The 25660-nt window shown below is 35.5% G+C and overlaps 1 protein-coding gene across 4 annotated transcripts in view; it reads left to right on the forward strand.

Moving 5' to 3' along the window:
- Positions 1-25660, forward strand: part of ANKRD13C (ankyrin repeat domain 13C) — an 87882-nt gene that overhangs the window by 45049 nt on the left and 17173 nt on the right. For all 4 annotated transcript variants that reach the window (XM_015142492.3, XM_015142501.3, XM_077954160.1 and 1 more), the window contains exons 6-9: positions 2534-2600; positions 7161-7305; positions 11422-11553; positions 15103-15264. In XM_015142492.3, the coding sequence (XP_014997978.1) occupies positions 2534-2600; positions 7161-7305; positions 11422-11553; positions 15103-15264 (506 nt within the window). The remainder of the gene's footprint in view (positions 1-2533; positions 2601-7160; positions 7306-11421; positions 11554-15102; positions 15265-25660) is intronic.

Raw genomic sequence — 25660 nt, forward strand, 5'->3', positions numbered from 1 at the left:
GGCATATTTATTTATTTATTTATTGAGAGGGAGTCTCACTCTATCACCGAGGCTGGAGTGCAGTCATGTGATCTCAGCTCAATGCAAACTCCACCTCCCGGGTTCAAGTGATCCTACCACTTCAGCTTCCTGAGTAGCTGGGACTACATGCGTGCGCCTTATATTTTTAGTAGAGACAGGGTTTCACTGCGTTGGCCAGGCTGGAACTCCTGACCTCTGATGATCCGCCTTCCTCAGCCTCCCAAAGTGCTGGAATTACAGGCGTGAGCTATACACCCAGCTGTCATTTTTATTCAACCAATTATAGGCATCTTACCGTATTTCATGTGGTAATACTTCACTAATTTTAACAGCTGCATAATACTTTGTGGCATGGATGATTAAGATTTTTCTAGTGTGTTTAATCCTTGTATAAAGAATTTTAATTCTAAATTTAATCAGTTTTTTCTCACATTTTTATAACTCTAGCTCAGGCTAGTTTGACTCTGTTAAAGATTATGCAGTCTTGTTGCTCTGTTACTTTTATGCCTTATTCGGGGGTCCTGGTGTCCTAGAACACATAGAAAAACAGGTTTATAGTAGCCTTGTGTAGTAAAGGAGCTCCAAGTTAGATTGGTCTAAAACATGAATACTATCTTTTTTACCCCATTTTTCCCCCATCTATAGAGACCCCAGTCCTGCTTTGTGATCCTAAACTGGGTTGTTCCTTGAGTATTTTGGCTGTTTAACTGATTCCCTTAGTAATCATTAGTGGTTTGAATTCTAAAATAGTCAATGTATATTGCTGAACAAAATGTTATAAAATAGTTTAAAAGTGATATTTTAATTATACTAAAAGATATAAATACATGCAATCACTTCTAAAATTGTGTATATATCTACAGTTATAAACAACACATTATAAATGTTGCATAATTGAGTTCCTGAAGTAACCATGAGACAGTTGTCCGAAGTATTTCTTCTCTGAGAACTTGACTTTGATGCAAAAAGTCAGCACATCTGTTTCATTCCTAATAAAGGATTTTACTGATTTAAAGTCACAACTATTAGTACGTGATGATTAGATGTCATATATAATTCTAAAACGAAACCCGTTGGCTTCTAGATAGCCTAGATCTTTTATTAGATTTTATGATCAAGCTTTAAGAGTTTTGGCATATTTCTTTCCCTTGTCAAAACACATAATAATTTTTAAAACAGCAAGCGAAAAATAAGGGGAAGCCAAGAAATACTGAAATCAGGGTGAGTTTACTTTTGAGATAGTAGAACATACTTTTTTTTATGCTGTTACTTATATTCAGACTTCGGAGAAAATAGCCACAGACTTAGTAACAAGTTTGAAGGTAACTGAAATATTACAGCCTGGGTTTTTAGGTATATAAAAGCTTTGAATTGGAATCAGAAGTACTGGCCCCTAAGTATTTGACATGGCAAATCACATATTTTATATGTTTTCTGAGCTTGATTCTTCATTTTTAAAATGAGGATAATACTAACTACCCCACCTGTTGCAAACTTTCTTTTGATGTATATGAAATACAATCATTTTTTTGAGGAAAGCCTTTTGTATACTGTAATACTTTGTATACTGTAAAGTATACTATAAAGCCCTTTATATACTATAAAGTGTCAAATGATTTATAATATGATCACTACTTTAAATTTTGCATTATGCAGATAGCATGTTTTAACTAAAAGACTAATTTTCTATTTTTATTTGTTATCTACAGAATCAATCCATCCTGTATTTGTGACTGTTAATTGTATATTACACACACATTTATGTACACATGTGCCTGTGATATGGTCTTAATTTCAAGAATTTGAGCTTCACATTTTTTTCATTTCTTTATACATGGTAGTTTATGATAGCCTGTTATACAGCTTTATTTATCCGTAGAATAACTCCTATCTCCCCAAAATAGCAGATAATAAATAATAAAAAACTATCAGAATACAGCTTGTGGCTTGTATATGAGCTATAGATAGCAACATAGGAATGTAGAAGTCTATAGATAAATACAGATTTTGAAACTCAGGTACATTGAGTCTAAATAACTAAGGCATATATTTGGGATTCAAACTCAAATTTAACTGTCTCACTTCAAAGATGCCTCTTTCTATTATACACATTACTTTCCTGCAATTTTTCCAAATTTTATTTAAAAAATTAGATAAGGTTCAGGTCTATCTGGTTACCCATTCAGGAGGGTTTAGTTACCATAGGGTATTGTTTACTCATCTATAATATGCAGTCTGTACCTGAGTGGCATCATATTGACTCTGCTACCCTTGTTTGTGTGTGGGATAGGAGTATAGTAAGCTATACAGAAATTACAAGTAACTAGTAGATATTTGAAGTTGCTCAAAATTGTTTTTTATATTTTATTTATTTTTAAATGGAAAAATACTATTTGAAAAGAAATTATTATAATTTGATAATAAAATGTCACATTACTCTTTTAATTTAAAAGTTTGTAAATATCTCAAAATTTAGATAGTTATTTTTTATCTTTTGTTTTTAAAAATACAGTGCCTTTACTTTCCCGAATTCTGCCTTCCGATGCATGTAAAATATACAAACAAGGTATCAATATCAGGTAAGGTGATTTGATTTTTTTCTCAGTAAAAGAAAGTTGAGATTTAGAGGAAGATTTTTTTCCCTGTAATCATAACTTACATATGTTTTATGATGTTAAAATGCTGTAACAGATTCACAATATTTTATCTCATTTGAGACATACAGATAAAAAATCAAAGACATAGAAACTTTGTTTTATTTTTTATTACTTAGAGAACAAACTCAAAGTGGAAAAGACATAAAATCTTGACTAAAGCAAAGATACTATTCTTATGTAACTACAGACTATCTAGAAGGCAAACAGTGAGAATCTTGATGTAATATTAAGATTTACAGTGGTTACCTTCCTGATCCTGGATTTTTTAAGGAATAAGGGACACATAAGGAAGACCCAATTATTGACTTTTTCTCCATCTGTTTCATATATTTCCTTCCCCTGTTTACTCATCTGTGCATCTGTTCTTCCATTCATTCATTCATCTAGCCATTCCAGTGAATACTTTGAGGCTAATTTTAATTTCCTTCTATTCTATTCCTTTTATAACTAAGATTAATGTTTGGATCTGATGGAAAATACATCTATTTAACTTACATGAGAATTTTACTTTTATCATTCTTTATTTTGCTTTATAATAATATAGCCATATTTATAAATTATCTATTTGTAAACTATATATAATGCTAGTGAATATGCCAACTTCTATATATATGTGTACATATATTGGTATATTTATAAATAGTATACATGTATATATAAAATTTTGTGTATGTGTGTGTCTATATATCTCCAGAATATTAATTTGAATGTTTAAGGGTCTAGAACTAGAAATAACTTGAAGGATTATCTCATATTAAGTCCTCATTTAGAGATGAGAAAGCTCAGATAAGTTAAGTGATTTTTTTACAAGAGCATTTTACAAATTAATGGCTGAACCAGGACTTCTGACTTCTTGTTCGTTGTTCTTGTCACCATGACACAAAGCAGAAGTTTTTAAAAATCAGCTATTTCAGAGAAATTTATTGTTTAGTATTTTGAATTAGTGAAGCAATAACTTTTAGTTGGAAGTAAATTCTAGGATATTATCCTTAAGCAATAGAATTTGGTTAAGGTAGATTTTTTTTTGTTTTTTGTTTTTTGTTTTTTCTTTTTTTAACTAATAAAGATGGGGTCTCACTATATTGCCCAGGCTGGTCTTGAACATACAGACTCAAGTGATTCTTCCACCTTGGCCTCCCAAAGTACTGGAATTACAGTGTGAGCCATCACACCCAGCCTGTGTTTTTAAAAAAACCTTTTCAGGTATTTCTAATTATAAAAGTGCTCATGTACCTTAAATGCATTGTCATTACAGAAAACTTGGAAAATACAGAAAAATAGAAGAAAAATTAAGTAGAAAAGGATTTTTGATGTGGATTTAATTCAGCAGCCTTTTGTTAGCAATTATTATGGTTTCATTAATTTAGACATTTTTAATATAGGTGCTTGCCAAAGATGGTAGGCAATTTTGGAGCATACTATTATCTTCTATGTGATACTTTAAAAAGTTAGTTTTAGGCCAGGTGTGGTAGCTTATGCCTGTAATCCCAGCACTTTGGGAGGTTGAGACAGGTAGATCACTTGAGTCCTGGAGTTCAAGACCAGACTGGGCAACATGGCAAAACCCCATCTTTACAAAAAAATACTAAAAATTAGCTGGGCAAGGTGACACGTGCCTATAGTCCCAGCTACCTGGGAGACTGAGGTGGGAGAACCACCTGACCCCAGCAAGTTGAGGCTGCAGTGAGCCATAATCATGACACTGTACTTTAGCCTGGGCAACAGAGTAAGACCTTGTCTCAAAAAAATAAAGTTTTTATTCTGTTTGAGTCCTAGGTTTAGGCAAAAAGGATTCTCTTTGAAAAAAATTGCTTCACATTTATATATGACTTTTTAAAGTAAATGTTTTGGTACACATTATATAATAAGTATAGGTAATAAAACCAAAAAGGTTAAAACACAACCTGGGCAATATTATGAAATCTTGTCTGTTCAAAAAATACAAAAAATTAGCTGGGCATGGTGGCACACACTTGTAGTCCCAGCTACTCAGGAGGCTGAGGTGGGAGGATCACCTGAGCCCAGGAGGTTGAGGCTACAGTGAGCCGAGATTGTGCCACTGTATTCCAACCTGGGTGATAGAGTGAGACCCTGTCACACACACACAAAAGTTAAAACAGGAACATGAGGGTAAAAGCCTGGGGGAGAAAAATTGTGAGAGAGGTTGTAGGTTAAGGGGAAATTACTATAACTTAGCAACTCAGACATGGGGCTTACTAGTAACTGAGGATGAAGGACAAATGTGATAGGTTCTAAAGCTCTCATCAAACAAGGCTTACCAGATTAATGGAGAGGATAGCTTTTAGGATGCATGACAAAAGGTTTTTTGCCTGGGTGATAAGAATCTAAAGGAAAAAATCTGTTAACATTAAATTAAAAACTTGCTATTTTAAATGTCATAAGACAATTTTTAACACCATTTTAATAAAGCTAAATTTTAAAATATATTCAAAGAGAAATCTTTAAGTTTACTTTTATCTCATGGCAGCCATGTAATCATTTGAAATGTCTTCTCTGGTATCAAAGAGAAACTAATACTTCAGTAGAAATAGGAAAGTGTGAGCAACATTATTCTTGAGAGTACTAACAAAGATTTTGACCATAAATATAAATAATTAAGAGGTAATCTGTAATCACTGATTGAAAGTATATTTGCACACTTTTCAGGATTTTCTTGTCTGAAGTGAAGTCTTTAGTTCCTTTTTTCGGTGTTATTTGGCATTTTTTCAGGCTTTCTTCTTAAAAATAATACTTTCTATTCAAATATTTGCATTTGTATAAAGAAATTCTTCTTCATGGCTAATTACATGGGAAAAATTAAAAATATTTAGGTTCATAGGCTTAAAGCCAAGGACTAGTGAGTACTTGAAAATGCCATCGTGATAATTAACATTATTTATTGAGGCATATGTGATGCAGCTTACCAGGTCATCTAATATGTCAGGGATATACAGAAAATGTATTACCCTTTTTATTGTAAATTGTAGAAACACGGATGAAATAAAAATAGGCTGTATTAATTTATATAACTGGGAAGTTTCTATGACTAATTTTACATATCGTTAGATCTAAAATCTCAAAGGTCACCATGTCAGTCTGTCTTTGTCTTTCTTTATCTGTCTTTCTGTGCATCTCTTTACTTACCTTTTCATCACCACTCCTGGCAACCCACTACCACTTTCACCTATGATGGGCAAGCAGGGAATGGAGGCAGAAGACTGTTTTAGCCCATTTCTTCTTTTATGTAGAGCATAACATTCCCTGATAGCTGAAGCTTGGAGCTCAAATAGTGCACTTACATATAGAATGATCTGTTCCTTTTTGGTATTATCAGGAGCCCACATCTTACAGAGATAGGGGAAGAGTCCTTTTTAATACTATTTTCTTTTAGGACACATGCTCAAGCAGTGATAGGTGCTATTTAATAGTATAGCTGAATTCTAGCTTCTGGGAGTGGACTAAAAACTAGATTTCAGCTATAAAGCAACAGACAGGGTCCCCCCATCCTAGCCCCCCGTGAGTTGATGCGTTACTTTTTTAGGGCTTCTTGATACATAAGGTAACCATACTTCCCTCTTTGCTCTGGCTCACCCCTGTTTTCCTGGCAGAATTATCAATAGTGTCACTTTCATTCTTAGTTGTTATTAATTTTGATGATAAATTCTATGTAACCCTAGTTATTATTTTCATGCAGCATGTGAGGCATGTTTTATTTCTGTTTTTCCTGTCTAGGGAAACCAAGAATACCAACTCCTTTTGCCTTGTGTGTGATGAGAACTGAAAAACATACAGAGTAATGAATTATTACAGTTGCATTAGAAATTCAGTAGCCAGGGTAGATCTTTCACGGAGGCTTAAAGGAGCTTCCTGGGGATGTGACCAGCATCTCTTGACAGCGGGGCCAACCAGTTTCTTGGGTTTAGTAGCCATTAGCTAGGGTGATCCTGATCTGGTGATTTATAAAGCCATGTGCAAGATTGAAGCACTTCAATGTATTGTAAGCTTTCTATTTTCAGTATTTTTCCTAATTTCAGCAAGTAGTGCTTTGTAGAATGTTGTTTGAGACTAGCACATTAGGCTGGACCATGACAGGTCCAGGTTACCAAAGAGCACAGTAAACACACAGATGTGTGAATCCATGAGTATTAGATACAGAATGATCTGTAAGGTTTCCAGGGTGTGGAGATGTTGGCTGGGAAAGAGAATACTAGTCCAAATCTGAGAAGTCAAATAGAATGGCTAAGAATTTAAATGGTTTATCAAGTTGAAGGATAAAGCAAGGTTTGGTATCAGATGGTTAGGCATTAGTCTTTTGGTTTTTAACAAAATATTTTAAATTTAGTTTTTATGTATAAATTTGACTTTGCAATATGGTATTAGCATCTTGGTTTGAGTTTAGAAGGAATAAAGCTTATTTAATTATTAGTGAAGTTTTATCAAAATTATATTTGTCAGAGTTTCTCATCTACCCATGTTTCACAGGCTTGACACAACTCTCATAGACTTTACTGACATGAAGTGCCAACGAGGGGATCTAAGCTTCATTTTCAATGGGGATGCGGCACCCTCTGAATCTTTTGTAGTATTAGACAATGAACAAAAAGTTTATCAGCGAATACATCATGAGGTAAGCATGTTGTCTTATCAATATTCCTTTAAATTGTTAAAAAAAAAAATCTAGGTTTTTAGCCAAACCTCAGTATAATTTGCTTAAAAGCTTAAGGTATAATTGAGATGGTTTGCTCCTAAAGCTATAGTTTCCTGACCACTAGCTTTCTTTTCTTTTTTCTTTCTTTTTTTTTTTTTGAGACTGGAGTCTCGCTCTGTCACCCAGGCTGGAATGCAGTGGCATGATCTAGGCTCACTGCAACCTCTGCCTCCTGGGTTCAAGCAATTCTCCTGCCTCAGCCTCCAGGGTAGCTGAGACTATAGGCGCCCGACACCAAGCCCAGCTAATTTTTGTATTTTTAGTAGAGGCTTTGTTTCACTTTGTTGGCTAGGTTGGTCTCAAACTCCTGACCTCAAATGATCCACCCACCTTGGCCTCCCAAAGAACTGGGATTACAGGCGTGAGCCACTGCTCCTGGCCTATTTTCATTTTTTAATTTCTATCCTCTGGTCTCCATCTTGACCAGTCCATTGAGTCTGCTCAGAATTTAACTGATTATCTCCTAGATCAATGAACTCCAACTTCTCTTCATTCTCATTTATAGTTTTCATTTGTTGAACCTGTGCTGGACCTTTACCATGTATTATCTTTTTATCTTACCTTCTTTTAATGTTGTGGACAATCTTTATTTTATTTCCTTAATACAAATACTTCTTTTGGCTCTGTCTGCAGTCTTACTTTTCCTAACTCTTTGGCTGCCTTTCCTTTCTGTGTCCTTTCCCTCTTCAAGTACAACATGATTTTCTTTCTCTCATGCCATATCTTTGTGTTGAAAAACCATTGATAGGCCCTTGATATGGTTCTCATTTTTACAAACTGCCAGAATAATCCCTTCCATTCCCACAGTCCTATAGGTTGATGATTTACAAATACATGTTTGTGTCCCAGACAGTTCTGAGTAGAGGCTTATGTGTTTAAATGCCTAGTGGATATCATGTGTGTCTCCCAGGTACCTCAAAATTCACCTTATTTAAAACTAACCTTACTACTTTTCCTCAAAACCTGCTCTTTTTCCTGTTTTTCCTCTTTTGATGAATGATGTCATTCTCTATTCAGTCAGAAACCTAGGAGTTATTTCTGGTATCTTTTCTTGTACTGTATGTTTTCTCATCAGAGTACATATCTGGTCATTTATTTCTCCTTAATGTCTCATAATTATTCCTCTTTTATTCACACTGTCACTACTGTAATTTAAATATTCATTATTTCTCAACTGGACCATTGGAAAGTCTTATAAATGATCTTCCTGGCTCCCTTCTTGTCTGCTTCTAAATTATCCCACATGTTGGAGATACACTGAACTTTAGAAACACATTTGTGAAAGCTTACTTACTTAAAGATACTTAAAAAGTTCCCCATTACCTAGAGTGAAATCTAATCTCCTTAGCATGGCATGTTTCCTTTTGTCACCTTAGTTTTGCTCACCTTTCTAGCCTTTTTCTTATCTTGCTATTTCAGATACCATCATACTGCGCTCTTGGCAGTTTGTCAGATGTGCCAGGCTATTTGGGCCTTTATTCCTTTTTTCATATTCTTTCCACTTCCTGGAATGCTTTTCTTTTTGCACCCTCACACCTGTCGGGCATGCACTTGGTGTTACTTTCTCTGCCGCCAAATGACTTTTGTTGTCCTTATGCTCCTATTAAATTTGGAACCATAAAACTTCTAATGTTACATTTACTGACATGGCTTTTTACCATTCTGTTAGTCTAAGTTCCTCAAGGGCATGGGGTTCTTTTTGTTGTATTCCCTGGTATCTAATACAGCATCAGTACATTCTACGCTATAGGTTGGTAAACTCTTTCTGTGAAGGAAGAGATAATAAATATTTTTAGATATTAAAATATGTTCATGGGCCATATGGCCTCTATCACAACTACTCAACTCTGCTGTTGTTAAAAGCAGCCACAGACAATATGTAAATAAATGAGTTTATTACCTTATGCTTTAATTCATAAAAACAGGCAACTGATTATAGTTTGCTTACTCCTATATTAGACTCTCAGATATTTATTAGTTTGACCTCTTACTTATGAAATTACAAAAGGATAGCCAACTAGGCAATAAGTGAATTGGAAATATGGTCTTGAAAGAGAAGCTAGAAGTTAAGGCTAATAGTGCATAAGTATTTGCGAATGTCATAGTATTACCAAAGAACTGGTATTAAGGCTACCAGTTTTAAGGTATTAAGGTATGTATGTATACATACATATATGTATTATGTATTTTATAATGCCTACAATACAGGAAAGATAGATTTTGAGCAGTATTCCTTTGAGCAGAGAATACTTGTTTTTTATCCTAATATGTGTGTATAAGTAATAACTTCATTAAATGTTGAAGCAATGTAATTAATTAAAACAGCAGATTTTTTTGTGATGTGGTTAAGAGATAGTCTCTGATTTATATAAGAATTCTGTTCCAAAAGTTTATTGAAAATAGGATGTTTGAAATGTAAGGCAAATTTGCTCATAGACAATGGGTTATATAGTGTTCAGTTTCCAAGCTAATATGTAAAATTCTAGTTGATTCATAATGTATTTGAAGTATAGTGTTTAATAGTTCTGTTTAACTACTGCAACCAAACTTTTTTTTAAAGAAAATTGTGTTCAGAATTAATTTGGGTTACCAGGAATACATTTTCACTTATTACGGCTTTAGCAGTAATACCAAGATTCTGCATTCTTTACTTGTAGGGGTAGAGGAAATGGTACTGTCCCAGGCCCAAGCTATTGCTATTGTTTTTTGTTGTTGTTTTGAGACGGAGTCTCTCTCTGTCTCCAGGCTGGAGTGTAGTGGCGTGATTAATCTCGGCTTACTGCAACCTCCGCCTCCTGGGTTCACGGCATTCTCCTGCCTCAGCCTCCTGAGTAGCTGGGACTACAGGCGCATGCCACCATGACCGGCTAATTTTTTGTATTTTTAGTGAGATGGGGTTTCACCATGTTAGCCAGGATGTCTGCCCGTGATCCGCCTGCCTCTGCCTCCCAAAGTGCTGGGATTATAGGCGTGAGCCACTGCGCCTGGCTGCCATGGGTATTGTTTTTAGAAATTCAGAAAGGGACTATATGTAGGTTAAAGTTAGATGGTGAAGAATAGGAAATGGGCCTCTTGGGAACCTAGGAATAAGGAGGTATGGAGAATGGCATCTCTAACTGTTGTAAACCCTATTCTTCAGACGACTCCCTAGGTTTTGCCTTTTTTCTTCCTTATAACGTCTTAAATATTAGTTAGGATATCTCTCTTGGCCTATTATGGAATAGAATCTCATCTTATACCTGCTCACTTACTTTTCTATACTTGATCATTTAGTCTTCTGTCCCTGAAGCAAGCACAAAACTTTCCTTTTTTCTCATATAAAAAATAATTATTGCTCAATTATTATATACCAGCACTAGGGAGTATGTACAGGATAAAACCTGAAGCATGGCTACTCATTAAGTTTAGAAATCATGGTTGATATTTATGGATTCCTTTCCATTTTATAAGGAATATAGAAAAGATCCCTTCTTACTTATTTTCCTTCCTTCCCTCTCTGCTGCTTCCCTTCTTCTATCCTTCCCTTCTGTTCTCTCCTTCCTTTCTTTCTTCCACTTAGAATTTACTGGGAAAGAAAGGCTGAAATGACAGTGGTGGATCTTTGCATTAAAAAGAACTAAAGTAAGATTCATCTGTGTTGAAAGAAAAATATTCTTTATCTGGGCTTTTTTTCAGATCTGTCAACTTAATTCTTAAAGTAGTTTTTAAACATTGCTTTATGGACTATATAGTTTTATAATGGGTAATCTAGTACTGCTTCCATTACATATCTATAACAGGGTAAGAGTACTATATTTCATGTGTCCTGCTTTTGTAGATTCATAATTAGTCATAATGCTAACTTACAGAAGATATTAATATGTACAATTTAAACATCTAATTCTTTTTAGGGTAAGTAGCACTTCACATTATTTAGAAACTGTCCTTTTTGTCTTTAAAAATTTGTAACATTATAATTGTTGATATTTTCATATGTAGCACTAAGAACTTTTGAAAAACCTAGATTTTTATATTTAACTTTTGTTCCGATCCCAGGAATCAGAGATGGAAACAGAAGAAGAGGTTGATATTTTAATGAGCAGTGATATTTACTCTGCAACTTTATCAACAAAATCAATTTCTTTCACGCGTGCCCAGACAGGATGGCTTTTTCGGGAAGATAAAACAGTATGTGCAAATCTAGATTTTTAAACTTTAAGCATTGTTCGGTATTTAATATTTCCAAAATAATGTGATGAAATGCAAGAAGTAGCTTACAACATTGTCTCCAAGTAGTTTTTTTTCTCTGTTCCTTGAATCCAGATAAGGAATTATAATGGATGGTTAGAGTCAGAATGTGTCCTTGGAGAATTCAGGAAAGAAAGCTGAGCTCATTTGAATTCTGTGTCAGGAAGGACTCTTACTGCTAGCTGCCTTGTTATTATACAGGGAACAATGTTTTCACATGATTCCACACTTCTAGTGCTTTATTCCATAAGAAGACTACAAAAAGGGATAAACTTGACTATTTCTGTGAACCTGTTTTTCTCCCTACTTTAGACTTCTCATTTACTTAATATTTGTTTCTTGTATTCTATACATATGACTAAGATTAAATAACCTTACATTTCTGCAACAGTGTAGAAATGTTAAATCAAATCTCAGTGGAAGTTTCCCCATTAGTATAAATTATTTCCATAATTCCCCATTGTATCTGTCAGCAAGAGGTTATATAAGACCATTCAAATATATATTCGAAAAATTTTGAGGCTAGGCGCGGTGGCTCATGCATGTAATCCCAGCATTTTGGGAGGCTGAGGCCGGTGGATCACTAGGTCAGGAGTTCGAGACCAGCCTGGCCAGCATGGTGAAAACCTGTGTCTACTAAAAATACAAAAATTACCCAGGTGTGGTGGTGCATACCTGTAATACTCAGAAGACTGAAGCAGGAGAATCGCTTGAACCTGGGAGATGGAGATTGCAGTGAGCCAAGATGGCGCCACTGCACTGCAGCCTGAGACAGAGTGAGACTCAGTCTCAAAAAATAAATAAATAAATAAATAAATAAATAAATAAATAAAAATTGAAGGAGCTGTATGAAGAAGCATTTTTATAAACTTTTAAATTTAGCAATAAGTAACTACATCAAGTCAGCATCAAGATTGACTTCTATTAAAAATTATTTTTATTATACACAGTGAAATGAATATATTCTCACTGGAGAAATAAAAAAAATAGCCTTATTAGGGTTCTCTGCGAAACAAAACCAATAGAGAGAAGGGGAGTGGGGAGAGGAGAGAGGAAGAAAAAAGAGTAAGGGGGAGAGGAGAAGAAGGAGGGAGAAATTGATTTATTTTGAGGAGTGGTTCATGAAATCGTAGGAGTTGGCAAATCTGAAATGGAGAGCAATCTAGCAGGCTGGAAATTTAGTAATGTGTGGATATTGTGCTCTTGAGTTAGAAATGTTCAGGCTTGGCCTCCTGGGCAACAGAGCAAGACCTGACTCTACAAAAAATGTAAAAATTAGATGGCTGAGGTGGCACAAGCCTATAGTCGCAGCTGCTTGGAAGGATGAGGTAAGACGATTACTCGAGCCCAGAAGGTTGAGTCCACAGTGAGTGATCACACCACTGCACTCTAGCCTGGGTGACAGAGCCGGACCCCTGTCCAAAAAAAAAGAGAAAAAGAAATCTGCAGGCTGGAAACTCAAGCAGGGTTTCTGTGTTGCAGTTGTGAGGTAGAATTGCTTTTTTTTCCCTGGAAACCTAAGTTTTTGCTCTTAAGACCTTCAAACTGATTAGATTAGGCCCACCCACATTATGCAGGGTAATTAGCTCTACTTAAAGTCCATTGGTTGTTAATCACATCTAAAAAATACCTTCACGGCAACATCTAGACTGGTGTTTGACCAAACACCTGGCATCATAGCCTAGCCACGCTGACACATAAAATTATCATACAACTTTATACATAAAGCTAAAAAGCCCTCCTTGGCCACTGCCCACAGTCCCACATCCCCTTGTAGAACGTCACCAGTCTTTATATCCTCCAGACCTTTTTTATGCTCTCAATACATAAATATGAACTCATAATAGTAGATAGCCTTTTGTTGCTGATGCTTACTTTTTCATAAAGTGTCGTATCGTATCTACTGTTTTGCAGCTAGCTTTTTTTCCTCATTCTTTAGTATGTCTTAGAAGTCTTCTCTTACCAGTACATGTAGTGCTAGTTCACTCTTTTTAGCAATTGTGTAGTATTCTATATGATGTATATACTCTAACTTAACTTATTCAGTCTTGTTTTTGTACATTTAAATGAATAGAAACATATTTGTGTTCAGTTTTCTGCCATTATAAATGACATGTTTATCATCCTTTTACATGTTTTTGCCAATTATAAGTAGCAAGAAATTAAGTGGCTGGATAATGGGGAATACACTCTTAACATTTTGTTGATATGATAATTTACATTTACTAAGTGGTTTTTCATTATAAGGTTTCAAAAACTGATAATTACCACCTGGTTATTTCCCAGCCACAGATAAATTCTGTTAGGAAATCTAAGCTCACTGATTTTCCTCTCTAAGCCTAATGGCATTATAGCATTCTCAGTTGTGAGGTCCTACATTGCAGTCCATTTGTTGGCTTTAAAGTCTTATTTGTTTGTACTTTGTTCTTCTGGGCAGCATTAGATGGATCACTTCAAGAGAAGATAAAAATTGAAACTGCTAATCATCTAGTACTACTGCTAAGCAGCTCAAAGCTCTTGAAGCATCTAGGTGATCTTCTTAAATCTTTGACAGGTAAGGAGGGAGTCAGTAATGCCTAAGGTTCCCATTTTGTAGGTAGAAACAGGTGCAGAATGCTTTGGTTTTTTTGCAAGTGGACCGGAACACAACTCTGAACATGTAGTTTTGGAGTGTCAGTAAACAGCAGCAGGGTGGAGACATGTGATTTGCATGCAGATAGAAATGGGAAGCTTGTTTTCAGTAAGTTATTTATCTTTTTTTTTTTTTTTAAGCAAGGTATTTCAAACTCTGAATACCTGTGGGTCTGAAAAAGGTAAAAGTTAATGTTGAAGGTTTAAGAGGACTTTGTTGAAAGGAAGTAATGACTTTTCTTGATGTCCTTTATACCACTTGAGTTTCCCTAAAACACTTTAATTGTATTGGTGAGCAAGGGCACTCTTTTCTTTGTTGAAAACAAGCAGCTATAATTTGAAGTTTGGTGCCTGTTAGAGAATAGAGAATTTGAACAGGTCATTAATTCTGGTTGTACTAGAGATTCTTATGTGATGTGTACTATTTCTTTTTATTCCACTCTTTTTCTATCTATAAAATGGGAACGGTGTTATCCCTGACCCCTCCTTGTTACTTGTGATATTTGACTGCCAACTTAATAGTTTTGAGATAGCTTTGTGCTACTTGGGAGTAGGATCTAAAGAAATGCTATGTGGCAATTTTATTTAAAATCATTTGCAAATTAACTACCATACATTTTTGTGTGTTTTAAATTTCTCTACTGATTTGAAATGTATGCTTTGTATATGTTTTAACTTATTGAATAACTTAGATGTATATATTGTATAAACCTAGAAAATGCAAAATAATTTGATAATTTCAAGTACCAAAGGAATATTTATTTTTATCTACATGTTACATGTTTATGGAAAAATATATTACCTTGACACTTTTTTTAACCTAAAAATTTTACTTTTAAATATTTGGTTTTGTTTTAGGAAAGAGTAGGAAACTTTTTGGCAGACTTTTATCTGGTGAATGGACTTGTTTTAGAATCAAGGAAAAGAAGAGAACATCTCAGTGAAGAGGATATTCTTCGAAATAAGGCCATCATGGAGAGTTTGAGTAAAGGTGGAAACATAATGGAACAGAATTTTGAGGTACAATTTTTAATTCTCCTAATTTGTAGTTTTCTAAGAAGAGAGGGGATAGATTTCATTCTTGGTGGCATTCAGTAAGTATATAAATATACTCACAGCTTTTATTTACTATGTGTTACCTTTTTCTGTGAATCTTCATTTCGCTGATGTCATTATTATGAAGAAGATAAAAAAGAAAAAAATGGCCTTTGGGATTTTTTTGTGAATCTGTACTTTATCTTTGAGTCTTCATTAATAAGTAGATTAAAAGTTTAAAACCTAATGTTATTATTATTATTTTGAGACAGATTCTTGCTGTGTTGCCCAGGCTGGAGTGCAGTGACTCAATCTCGGCTCACTGCAACCTCTGCCTCCTGGGTTCAAGTGATTCTCCTGCCTCATCCCCCCAGGTAGCTGGGATTACAGGCCCTGCCACCAGGCCTGGCTAATTTTTGTATTTTTAGTAGAAATGGGGTTTTACCATGTTGGCCAGGCTGGTCTCAAACTCCTGACCTCAAGTGATCTGCCTGCCTCGGCCTCCCAAAGTGCTAGCATTACAGATTGCGAGCCACTATGTCCAGTGTTATTTCTTTATTTATTTAGAGACGGAGTCTCCCTCTGTTGCCCAGGCTGGAGTGCAGTGGCGAGATCTTGACTCACTGCAGCCTCTGCCTCCTGGGTTCAAGCGATTCTCCTGCCTCAGCCTTCCGAGTAGCTGGGATTACAGTCGCTTAATTCTTTCTGCTTTGCTAATCAAAATCCACTGCTTTGAAGGCCCAGCTAAAGATCTACCTACTTTATGGTGTCGTCTCTGACTTATACCTTCCTATATATTTTTTGTTTAGCATATGCTTACTGAAAGCCTGCTATATGCAAAGAATTGTGTGACAGTAAGGAAAGGGGAGGGGAAATTAGGAAATAAAAGATGTGTGAGACATGGTAACTGCTCCTTAAATCTTATTCCTCTGTGAAGTGAATTAGATGCATTCTTAAATTTATTTTTTATTTGTATAATTTTAGATTTCCAAAAAAATACTAGACTCATACAAAGAATTCTTGGACACCTTCATCAAGATTTCCCAGATGGGCCCGTGCATGGTGGCTCACACCTGTAATCCCAGCACTTTGGGAGGCCAAGGTGGGCGGACCACCTGAGGCCAGGAGTTCAAGACCAGCCTGGCCAACGTGGTGAAACCCCGCCTCTAAAAAATTAGTTGGGCATGGTGGTGCATGCCTATAATCCCAGCTATTCGGGAAGCTGAGGCAGGAGAATCGCTTGAACCTGGGAGGTGGAGGTTGTGGAGCCAAGATTATGCCATTGCGCTCCATCCTGGGCAACAAGAGCGAGACTCCGTCTCAAAAAAAAAAAAAAAAAAAGATTTCCCAGATGTTAACATTTTACTGCCATTTGTATAGCACTGTTTTTCAAATTGCGATATAGGGATCCTTTAGTAGATTATAAGAAATTAATTTAGTGGGCCATGACTACTTTTTTCCTTTTTCCCCCTCAGTTGTTGGCAATACTGAAAAAAATTAGTATCTATATGAAAATGGTAGGCCAGGCACAGTGGCTCACACCTGGAATCCCAGCACTTTGGGAGGCCAAGGTGGGAGGATTGCTTGAGTCCAGGAGGTAGAAACCAGCCTGGGCAACAGAGCAAGACCCTGCCTCTACCAAAAATAAATAAATAAATAAATAAATAAATAAATAAATAAATAAATAAATTTAAAAATCAGCTGTGTGCAGTGGCATGAGCCTGTAGTTCCAACTACTTGGGAGGCTGAGGCAGGACAATCACTTGAGCCCAGGAGACTGAAGCTGCAGTGAGTTATAATCATGCGACTGCCACTGCATTCCAGCCTGGGTGACACAGTGAGATCCTGTCACCAAAAAAAAAAGAGAAAAATCAGAGCACATTATACATAATGGGAGTCATTACTACTACTTCATGAAGCAATAGTTTCAAGAGTGTGTGTGTGTTGTATAAACATGCATATGTGTGAGTGCCAGATTTTAAATAGTGAGTCACAGTTATGAAAAGGTTAAAAGGCTGCTACAAGGAGGCTTGAATTCCTGGAATGTTTAGTGCTTTCCCTATAGTATTGTCCTGGATTCTATGTTTTAGTGATGGTCAAACTTTCCAGAATAGTATGCCAGGTTTCAACTAATTCATGGTAGTACTATGTTTGTCAGTAAAACATGTTAATACTTAGATCATGTATGGAGTGAATCAACCATAGTTTAGTTGAGTACATTATGTAAAATGTTCAAAATTGTGATCATGCCACTTTAGTGTGATCCTGTCCCCTTCCTGCCACATCTCATCTGTGCTCCTCATTTTTCTTCTGACTTTAGGAGAAAGCTTCACCAGACTTCGTTTTCCAGGAGCCTGCTAGTGTTTACTGATCTCTCAGTCAGTAGGAAATACAGGCCAAAATGCACTCAGGAAATAGAAATGGAGATGAATTAATAGCGGGAATGCTGAGCTCAGTCTTTGACAGGGCTGCTATCTTCTCCTATTGTTGACCAGACAAAAGCCCATCTCTTTGGACTTATATTGTGATTTAAATTTTATTCGAGTTCTTTTGAAAAAAAGTGATTTTGTTGTGTTGGTGGTTATTGCTACTTTTTTAAAAATTTGGGCAACACAGGCCAGGTGCGGTGGCTCATGCCTGTAATCCCAGCACTTTGGGAGGCCAAGGGAGGCCAAGGTGTGCGGATCATGAGGTCAGGAGATCGAGACCATTCTGGCTAACACGGTGAAAACCCGTCTCTACTAAAAATACAAAAAAAAAAAAAAAATAAATAAAAATTAGCCGGACATGGTGGCGGGTGCCGGTAATCCTAGCTACTCAGGAGGCTGAAGCAGGAGAATGGCGTGAACCTGGGAGGCAGAGCTTGCAGTGAGCCGAGATCATGCCACTACACTCCAGCCTGGGTGACAGAGCAAGACTCCGTCTCAAAATAAATAAATAAATAAATAAATAAATAAATAAATAAATAAAATTTGGGCAACAAACTAATTTGGGATAAGTATATGGAAATAAGACTTTATAGAATGCCGTTTCATGGACTATTTGCCAGTTGCCTCTTTTGGTCTGATTTATGTACATTTAAATTTACGATAGACAACTTGATTTTCTTAAGGGCAGAGATTGTAACCGGATGTACTTGAATAGTTAAAGAGGTCTTTAAGTAGCATTTTAAGCAGCTGTAGTTTTGCAAGGTGAAATTAAAACATAGTTTAATGCCAGATAACTACATAATGGAACAAATTAATATTAATTACATTAAATAATTAAGCTTTCAACTTCTAATCAGAAATTAAAGGAAACACTTCCCATATGAACCATAGGATTTTGAACTTTATAGTTGATGAATATTTAAATTCAATTTGTCAGTTTCTACAAAAGATAAAAAATCTGGTGGGATTTTGATTGGGATAATAATGTTGAATCTGTAGGTAAATCAATTTTGACATAAAAGCCTGTTTGGATTTTTTTTAATTAAGCTTTTTATTTTGAAATAATTATAAATTCACATACAGTTGTATGAAATAATACAGGGATTCCATGTATGCCTCACCCAGTTTCCCCCAATGGTAACATCTTACCAAAGTGTAGAACAATATCAGGGCGAGGATATTGGCATTTGTAGTCAAGACACAGAAGATGTCTACCACCATAGGATCCCTCATGTTCCTCTTTTTTAGGCACATTTGCTGCCCCCTTAGCGCCTCTCTGTCCCTTATGCCTGCAACCACTAATCTGTTCTTCCATTTCTTTAGTATTGCTGTTTCAAGGATATTCTGTAAATGGAATCATATAGTTAGCCTTTTGAAATTGGCTTTATAGTTAGCCTTAGCCTTTTGAAATTGGCTTTTTTTTTCACTTAGCATAATTCACTGGTGATTTATCTAAGTTGTATGTGTCAATAGTTTGTTCTTTTTTTTGTTGAGCAGTATTTCATGGTATTAGTGTACCACAGTTTGTTTAACCATTCACATGTTGAAGAACATCTGGGTTGTTTTGGGCCATAATGAATTAAGCTGTAAAAAACATTCACACATAGGTTTTTGTATGAATCTAATATAAGTCTTCATTTTTCTGGGATAAATGCCCAAGAGTGCAGCTGCTATGTCATATTGTAGTTAGCTGAATGTTTAGTTTTATAAGAGACTGCCAAAGTGTTTTTTGTTTCTTACATTCCCATCAGCAGTGTATGAATGGTCCAGTTTTTCTACATCCTTGCAAGCTTTTGGTATTGTCATTATTTTCTATGTTACTCATTCTGATAGTGTTTAATGTGATCTCATTTTGATTTAATTGCATTGTCCTAATGGCTAATGATATTGAATGGTCATCTCTTCATGTGCTTATTTGCTATCTGTATATCCTCTTCTGTAGCATGTCTCTTCATGCCTTTTGCTCTTTTCCTAATTGGATTTTCTTTTTTTCGTTATTGTTGAGTTTTCAAAGTTGTTGTTGCTTTTGAGACAGGATCTTACTGTTTTGGTCAGACTGGGGTGCAGTGGCACAATCTTGGTTCACTGCAGCCTTGACCACCTCAACTCAAACAATCCTCCCAACTCAGTCTCCTAAGTAGCTGAGATTACAGGCATGCATCACCATGCCCAGTTAACTTTTTATTATTATTATTATTATTTTTTTTGTAGAGACAAGGTCTTACCATGTTGCCCAGACTGGTCTCAAACTCCTGGGCAACTACCTTAGCTTCCCAAAGTGCTGGGATTATAGGTATGAGCCGTTATGCCTGGCCCAAAGTTCTTTATATTTTCCAGATGTTAATTCTTCATCAGATAGATGTTTTGCAAATATTTCCTCTCACTCTGTAGCTTGTCTTTTCATCTTCTCAAAGTGGGCTTTCATGGAAAAAAAAGTTTATCGTTTTGATGACATCTAATTCATCAGTTTTTATCTTGTGTCACATGCCAAATCTGAGAAGTTTTTGCCTAGATCCAGGTGTCTAAGATTTTCTCCTGTGTTTTTTTCTAAAAGTTTTATATCTTTATATTTTACATTTAAGGAAATGACCAGTTTGAGTTAATTTTGTGGAAAGTATGAGGTTTAGGTGAAAGTTTTATTTATTTTTTTTGCCTTGGATGCCCAGTTGATCCAGCATCATTTTTTGAGAAGTGTATTCCTCCTCCATTGTATTGCCTGCTGAGGTTTGTATAGGGATGCTGTTGAATCTATAGATCAATTTGGGGAGACTTGATATCTTAACAATATTGAATATTCTGTTTGATGAACATGGTGTATCTCTTTACTTATTTAGGTTCTCTATAATTTCTCTCAGAAGTGTTCAGTGTATAAATATTACCATATTTTATTAAATTTATCTTGTAAATTTTTAATATTTTTGAGGCTATCATAAAAGATTGTCTTTAAATTTCATTTCCCAGTTTGTTTTTTATATATAAAAATAAATGTGATTTTTATATTTCTACATTTATATATTCTATAGTCTTTTTATTTTATTTTATTTTTATTTTTTGTTTTCTTGGAGACAGAGTCTCGTTCTGTCTCCCAGGCTAGAGTGCAGTGGTACAATCTCAGCTCACTGCAACTCTGCCTGCCATGTTCAAGCAATTCTCCTGCCTCAGCCTCCAGAGTAGCTGAGATTATAGGCACCCACCACCACACCCGGCTAGTTTTTGTATTTTTAGTAGAGACGGGGTTTCGCCATGTTGACCAGGCTGGTCTAGAACTCCTGACCTCAGGTGATCCACCTGCCTTGACAACCCAAAGTGCTGGGATTACAGGCGTGAGCCACTGTGCCTGGCATATTCTATACTCTTTTGTATATTACTTAGGAGTTTCTACAAATGCTCATGTCATCAAATAATAATGATAGTTTTACTTTTCTCTTGCCTGTTCTTACTTCTTTTATTTGTTTTTCTTACGTCACTGCACTGGGAAGTAACACCAGTATAATAGTGAATAAAAATGTTATGAGCAGGTGCACATGGCTTTTTCTTGATCTTAGAAGGGACTTTTTTATACTAACATTAATTTTTTTTTAAATTTCTCTATTATTTTTCAACCTGACTTAAGTCATTTAATGATTACTAGGAACCAAGATTTTGTTTTTGTTTGTCAGCATAGTAATCCTTTTAATATTATATTTTAAATTTTTTTAGAATAAAGAAAATGTGCCTTGTTATATGTTGTTTGGACTTTTGATAAGGAGGAATCGAAGAATTGCAGTTGAGAATATTTTCAGAGTTCAATTATAAATCTTTTTAGAAGAAATTTAAAGAAAATATTAATAGTAATTCTATCAGATATTCATCAATACGTATAATTTGATTTGGTTTAATTAGGTAAGGTATAGGATGCAAGAACAACAAAATAGAATTGATAGGTCTAATTATAGAAGGATACCGGTAGCTGTATGTTGTTTTTTCTCTTAGACACAGGCACAGAATTGAGCACCTGGAAAGCAGCATGGAACTGTTAGCAGTTTATATATATGTAATAGTGGACACGAAAGAGGAAAAGAAATATTTGTATGCATTTTGTTTATAATTTTAGGAGTACAGTTCTTTTAAGCCTACATAATAAGCTTTTTAAGAACGGTATATATAAGTTTAACTTGGCTGGCACGGCTGGTGGCAGGCGGATCACTTGAGGTCAGGAGTTCGAGACCAGCCTAGCCAACATGGTGAAACCCCGTCTGTATGGAAAATACAAAAATTAGCTAGGCGTGGTGGTACACTGTAATCCCAGCTACTCTGGAGGCTGAGGCAGAATTGCTTGAGCCTGGGAGGTGGAGGTTGCAGTGAGCCGAGATCACTCCACTGTACTCCAGCCTGGGCAACAGAGCGAGACTGTCTCAAAAAAAAAGAAAACAGTGTTTAACTCTATTATTTAATGTGAGGTTAAACAATAGGGGGTCAAAGAGGAGAGATCTGTCAAATAAATTCAAGAGACATTCCCATTTTAATGGTGAACCAGATTTAAAAATTTAAAGTTTTAAAAGACAGTATAGCTGGGTGTGATGGCTTACACCTGTAATCCCAGCACTTCGTGAGGCTGAGGTGACCGGATCATTTGAGGTCAGGATTCAAGACCAGCCCGGCCAACATGGTGAAACCCCATGTCAACTAAATATACAAATAAAATTAGCGGGTATGGTGGTACACGCCTGTAATCCTAGCTACTCAGGAGGCTGAGGCAGGAGAATTGCTTGAACCCAGGGGGCAGAGGTTGTAGTTAGCCGACATCATGCCACTGCACTCCAGCCTGGGCAACAGAGTGAGACTCCATTTCAAAAAAAATAAAAAAAAAGACATTATAAATCAATATTGAAAATTGATGCTTTCAAGATCACAGCTGACAATGTAAGAACAAATCAAGTGTAGAAATAGACATGCTATATGCTATATTAATTTTCAAGTCGTGAATTGTAGATTAGTAACTCAGATGTATTTAATTAATAACAGTTGTGTGGAAAGCATTATATTTTATCAGAGAGTAATGAAGGATTCTCCAGTGGCCCACCTAATCTGAGTTGAGTGCCATAAACTCAATTTCAGCTTCTGCAGGTTAAAAACTAAATTTATTGGATGTCTTTCATAGCTGGCTGAAAAAAGAAAACAACAAAAACTGAATTCATATACACCTCAACAGAGTTTTCTTGCTTATTGATGTTGACTTAAAGCACTGGAGTTGTTAGCATGGGCCTTGTACCAAGTATTTTCCATATATTATCTGATTTAGTTATTGTAATGATCTAAAGAGGTGAGAGCCATTGCCCATTTTATAAAAAAGAAATTGAGATTTAAGTAAGTTAATTTGTCTGAGTTACGAAGATAGAGAAGCAGAGATGGGCTTTTATTTTAGGAACTTGACTGCAAGCCTGTTCTTGCTTTAAGTACTTTGCTTCTTAGTCTGTCTTTGTTATAGTTTCTTCTTTCTGTATATCCAGGTATTAACATGTCTTAGCAATTCTTTCAACATACTGAGAAAATGAAGTTGGGAAAGAGTGGGGAAACCTTAAGAAATAATCCTGGGAATATGTTATTGGTAAATGTAGTAAAAACTAGTGGAGCACATAATAGTAAAAAGTATATTTTTGATTTTAGAGAATTATTAAAAGTTTCAAAAATCTAGAAAATATATATGATTTCTTATTTTTTTCAAAAGACATGAAAATTTTATATTTTAAAGCCATGTTTTAATAGAATTTCAGTTCTTAAAAATAAATGTCTACTCCTTTTTGGAATGAATTTATATACTTTATTTTAAATAAATAGCTTTTGGGTTTCTTCTTGTCCCCTACCCCCAGCCAAACATTTATTTCAATTTCTGCAAGAAATGGCTTATAGGTAATATTTAGAAGGAATTATTTGCCATTTGACTGCTTTTACTGTACTTCTTCTGCCTTTTTTTCTCTTCTTTCCCAGATGTGGTTCTAGTATTTAATATATATTTTTGACAAAAATTTTGATAGCAAAATTTAAGTGCTCAGAAATTCTTAAATCATGGATACTTGCTCTTGTATTTTTAGCTCCTTCTTGTAACCAGTTATCATTGGAGTAGGGAACAATACTCCGTTTATACCTTAGAGTCAGTGATAAAAGCACTTATACTGTGCCAACTGTATGTTCAGAATATTGAGTTAAGCCCTATTCATGATTATGGATTTTTTTTTTTCTTTTTTGAGATGGAGTCTTGCTCTTGCTCTGTTGCCCAGGCTGGAATGCAATGGCATGATCTCAGCTCACTGTAACCTCCATCTCCCAGCTCCAAGCAGTTCTCCTGCCTCAGCCTTCTGAGTAGCTGGAATTACAGGTGTGCACCATCATACCTGGCTAATTTTTGTATTTTTAGTAGAGACGGGGTTTCATCATATGGGTCAGGCTGGTCTTGAACTCCTGATCTCATGATCCACCTGCCTCGGCCTCCCGGAGTGCTGGGATTACAGGTGTGAGCCACTGTACTGGCATGGATTTTTTTCTTTATTTACAAATCTAAATAGGAATACATAATAAAATACATGAATATCTTAAACTTTCAGAAGGCTTTGCCATATAAAATATTAGAATGATAACAAACCTAGAAATAAAGTATTTCCTATATGCTTCAAGGAAAATAGTCGTCAGAAGTTTTACATTTAATTATGAGGGAAAGGCTTGAAGGTATTTCAGTTACAGAGCTGATTGATTTGGCAAAATAACATTAAAGAGTTATCTGGTATTGCACCATCCTCTGTGTCTTCCTGTTCTGTTAGATAGCCATGGCATCAGTATAGAGGGGGCACTGAAGGATTCAGCTGGAAGTGTCAGTATATAATAAATGACTCTGGATCTATTTGGGATTTGTTGAAAAAAAATAAAGGACTAATTAGGATAAACTTAAACTAGAAAGACATTTTTAGAATATGATAATTGATATTTATAACAGTGAGATAAAGTGCTCAATAAAAGGTTAAATTACATTGATTACACTCTTTACTAAGATGGGGAATGTATAATGTACTATTTAGAAAGAGTTTATTTAGAAATGGTAGAAACTTATTTGGAAAAGTTATTACCTGAAAAAAATATAATGATGTGACGTGCCACGTTATGTAATCATGTGACAAATGTGTCTTTACCATGAAAATGTTATATATATAATATTAAAAATATTAATAGATAGAGATTTCGGTGGATATGGGATTAGTCTTTGCTGTGGTTCTAGGTTGCAGAGCAATCTTAAACGTTTCCAACAGTTTCCCCTAAAATTAAAGGTTCTATTAACGCATGTCTCTCTGCTTTCTGGCATATCACTAGATACTATTTTACCTAATGTTTTGCCACAGCATTTGTGAGGTTCATTAACTAGCTTTTAAGCCTCTTCGTCATTCTACTGATAAGCCATTGCTACATGCCATAGTATTATGTATAATATCCCAGTGTAAATTTGGAATTTGGTATTGGTTATGATGTAAGTTTGGCTGCTTATAAGAAATCTCAAAAGAACAGTGACTTAAACAAGGTAAAAGATTGTTTTTCTCTCATATAAAAATCTGAGTTTGTGTGGTTTTTCTCTGCTCTGTGAGTTAATCTCAGACTGCTTTTTTTCTTTTGTCTTCTCTGCCATTCCTAGGATGTGGCCTTCCATTCACATGGTATAAGATGATTCATACTGCCGGGCGCGGTGGCTCACGCCTGTAATCCCAGCACTTGGGGGGCTGAGGTGGGCAGATCATGAGGTCAGGAGATTGAGACCAGCCTGGCTAACATGGTGAAACCCCGTCTCTACTGAAAAATACAAAACATTAGCCGGACCTGGTGGCCATGATCAGAGATTACCAGTGACTTCTAACCAACAAAATTTATGGCCTTTTTCAGGCTTCTTTCTCCTCAAAGTCTCTGTAGTTTGATATTGAAACAGTCTTTTCTTT

The sequence above is a fragment of the Macaca mulatta genome, chromosome 1 (genome assembly GCF_049350105.2).
Source record: "Macaca mulatta isolate MMU2019108-1 chromosome 1, T2T-MMU8v2.0, whole genome shotgun sequence".
Taxonomy (NCBI): domain Eukaryota; kingdom Metazoa; phylum Chordata; class Mammalia; order Primates; family Cercopithecidae; genus Macaca; species Macaca mulatta.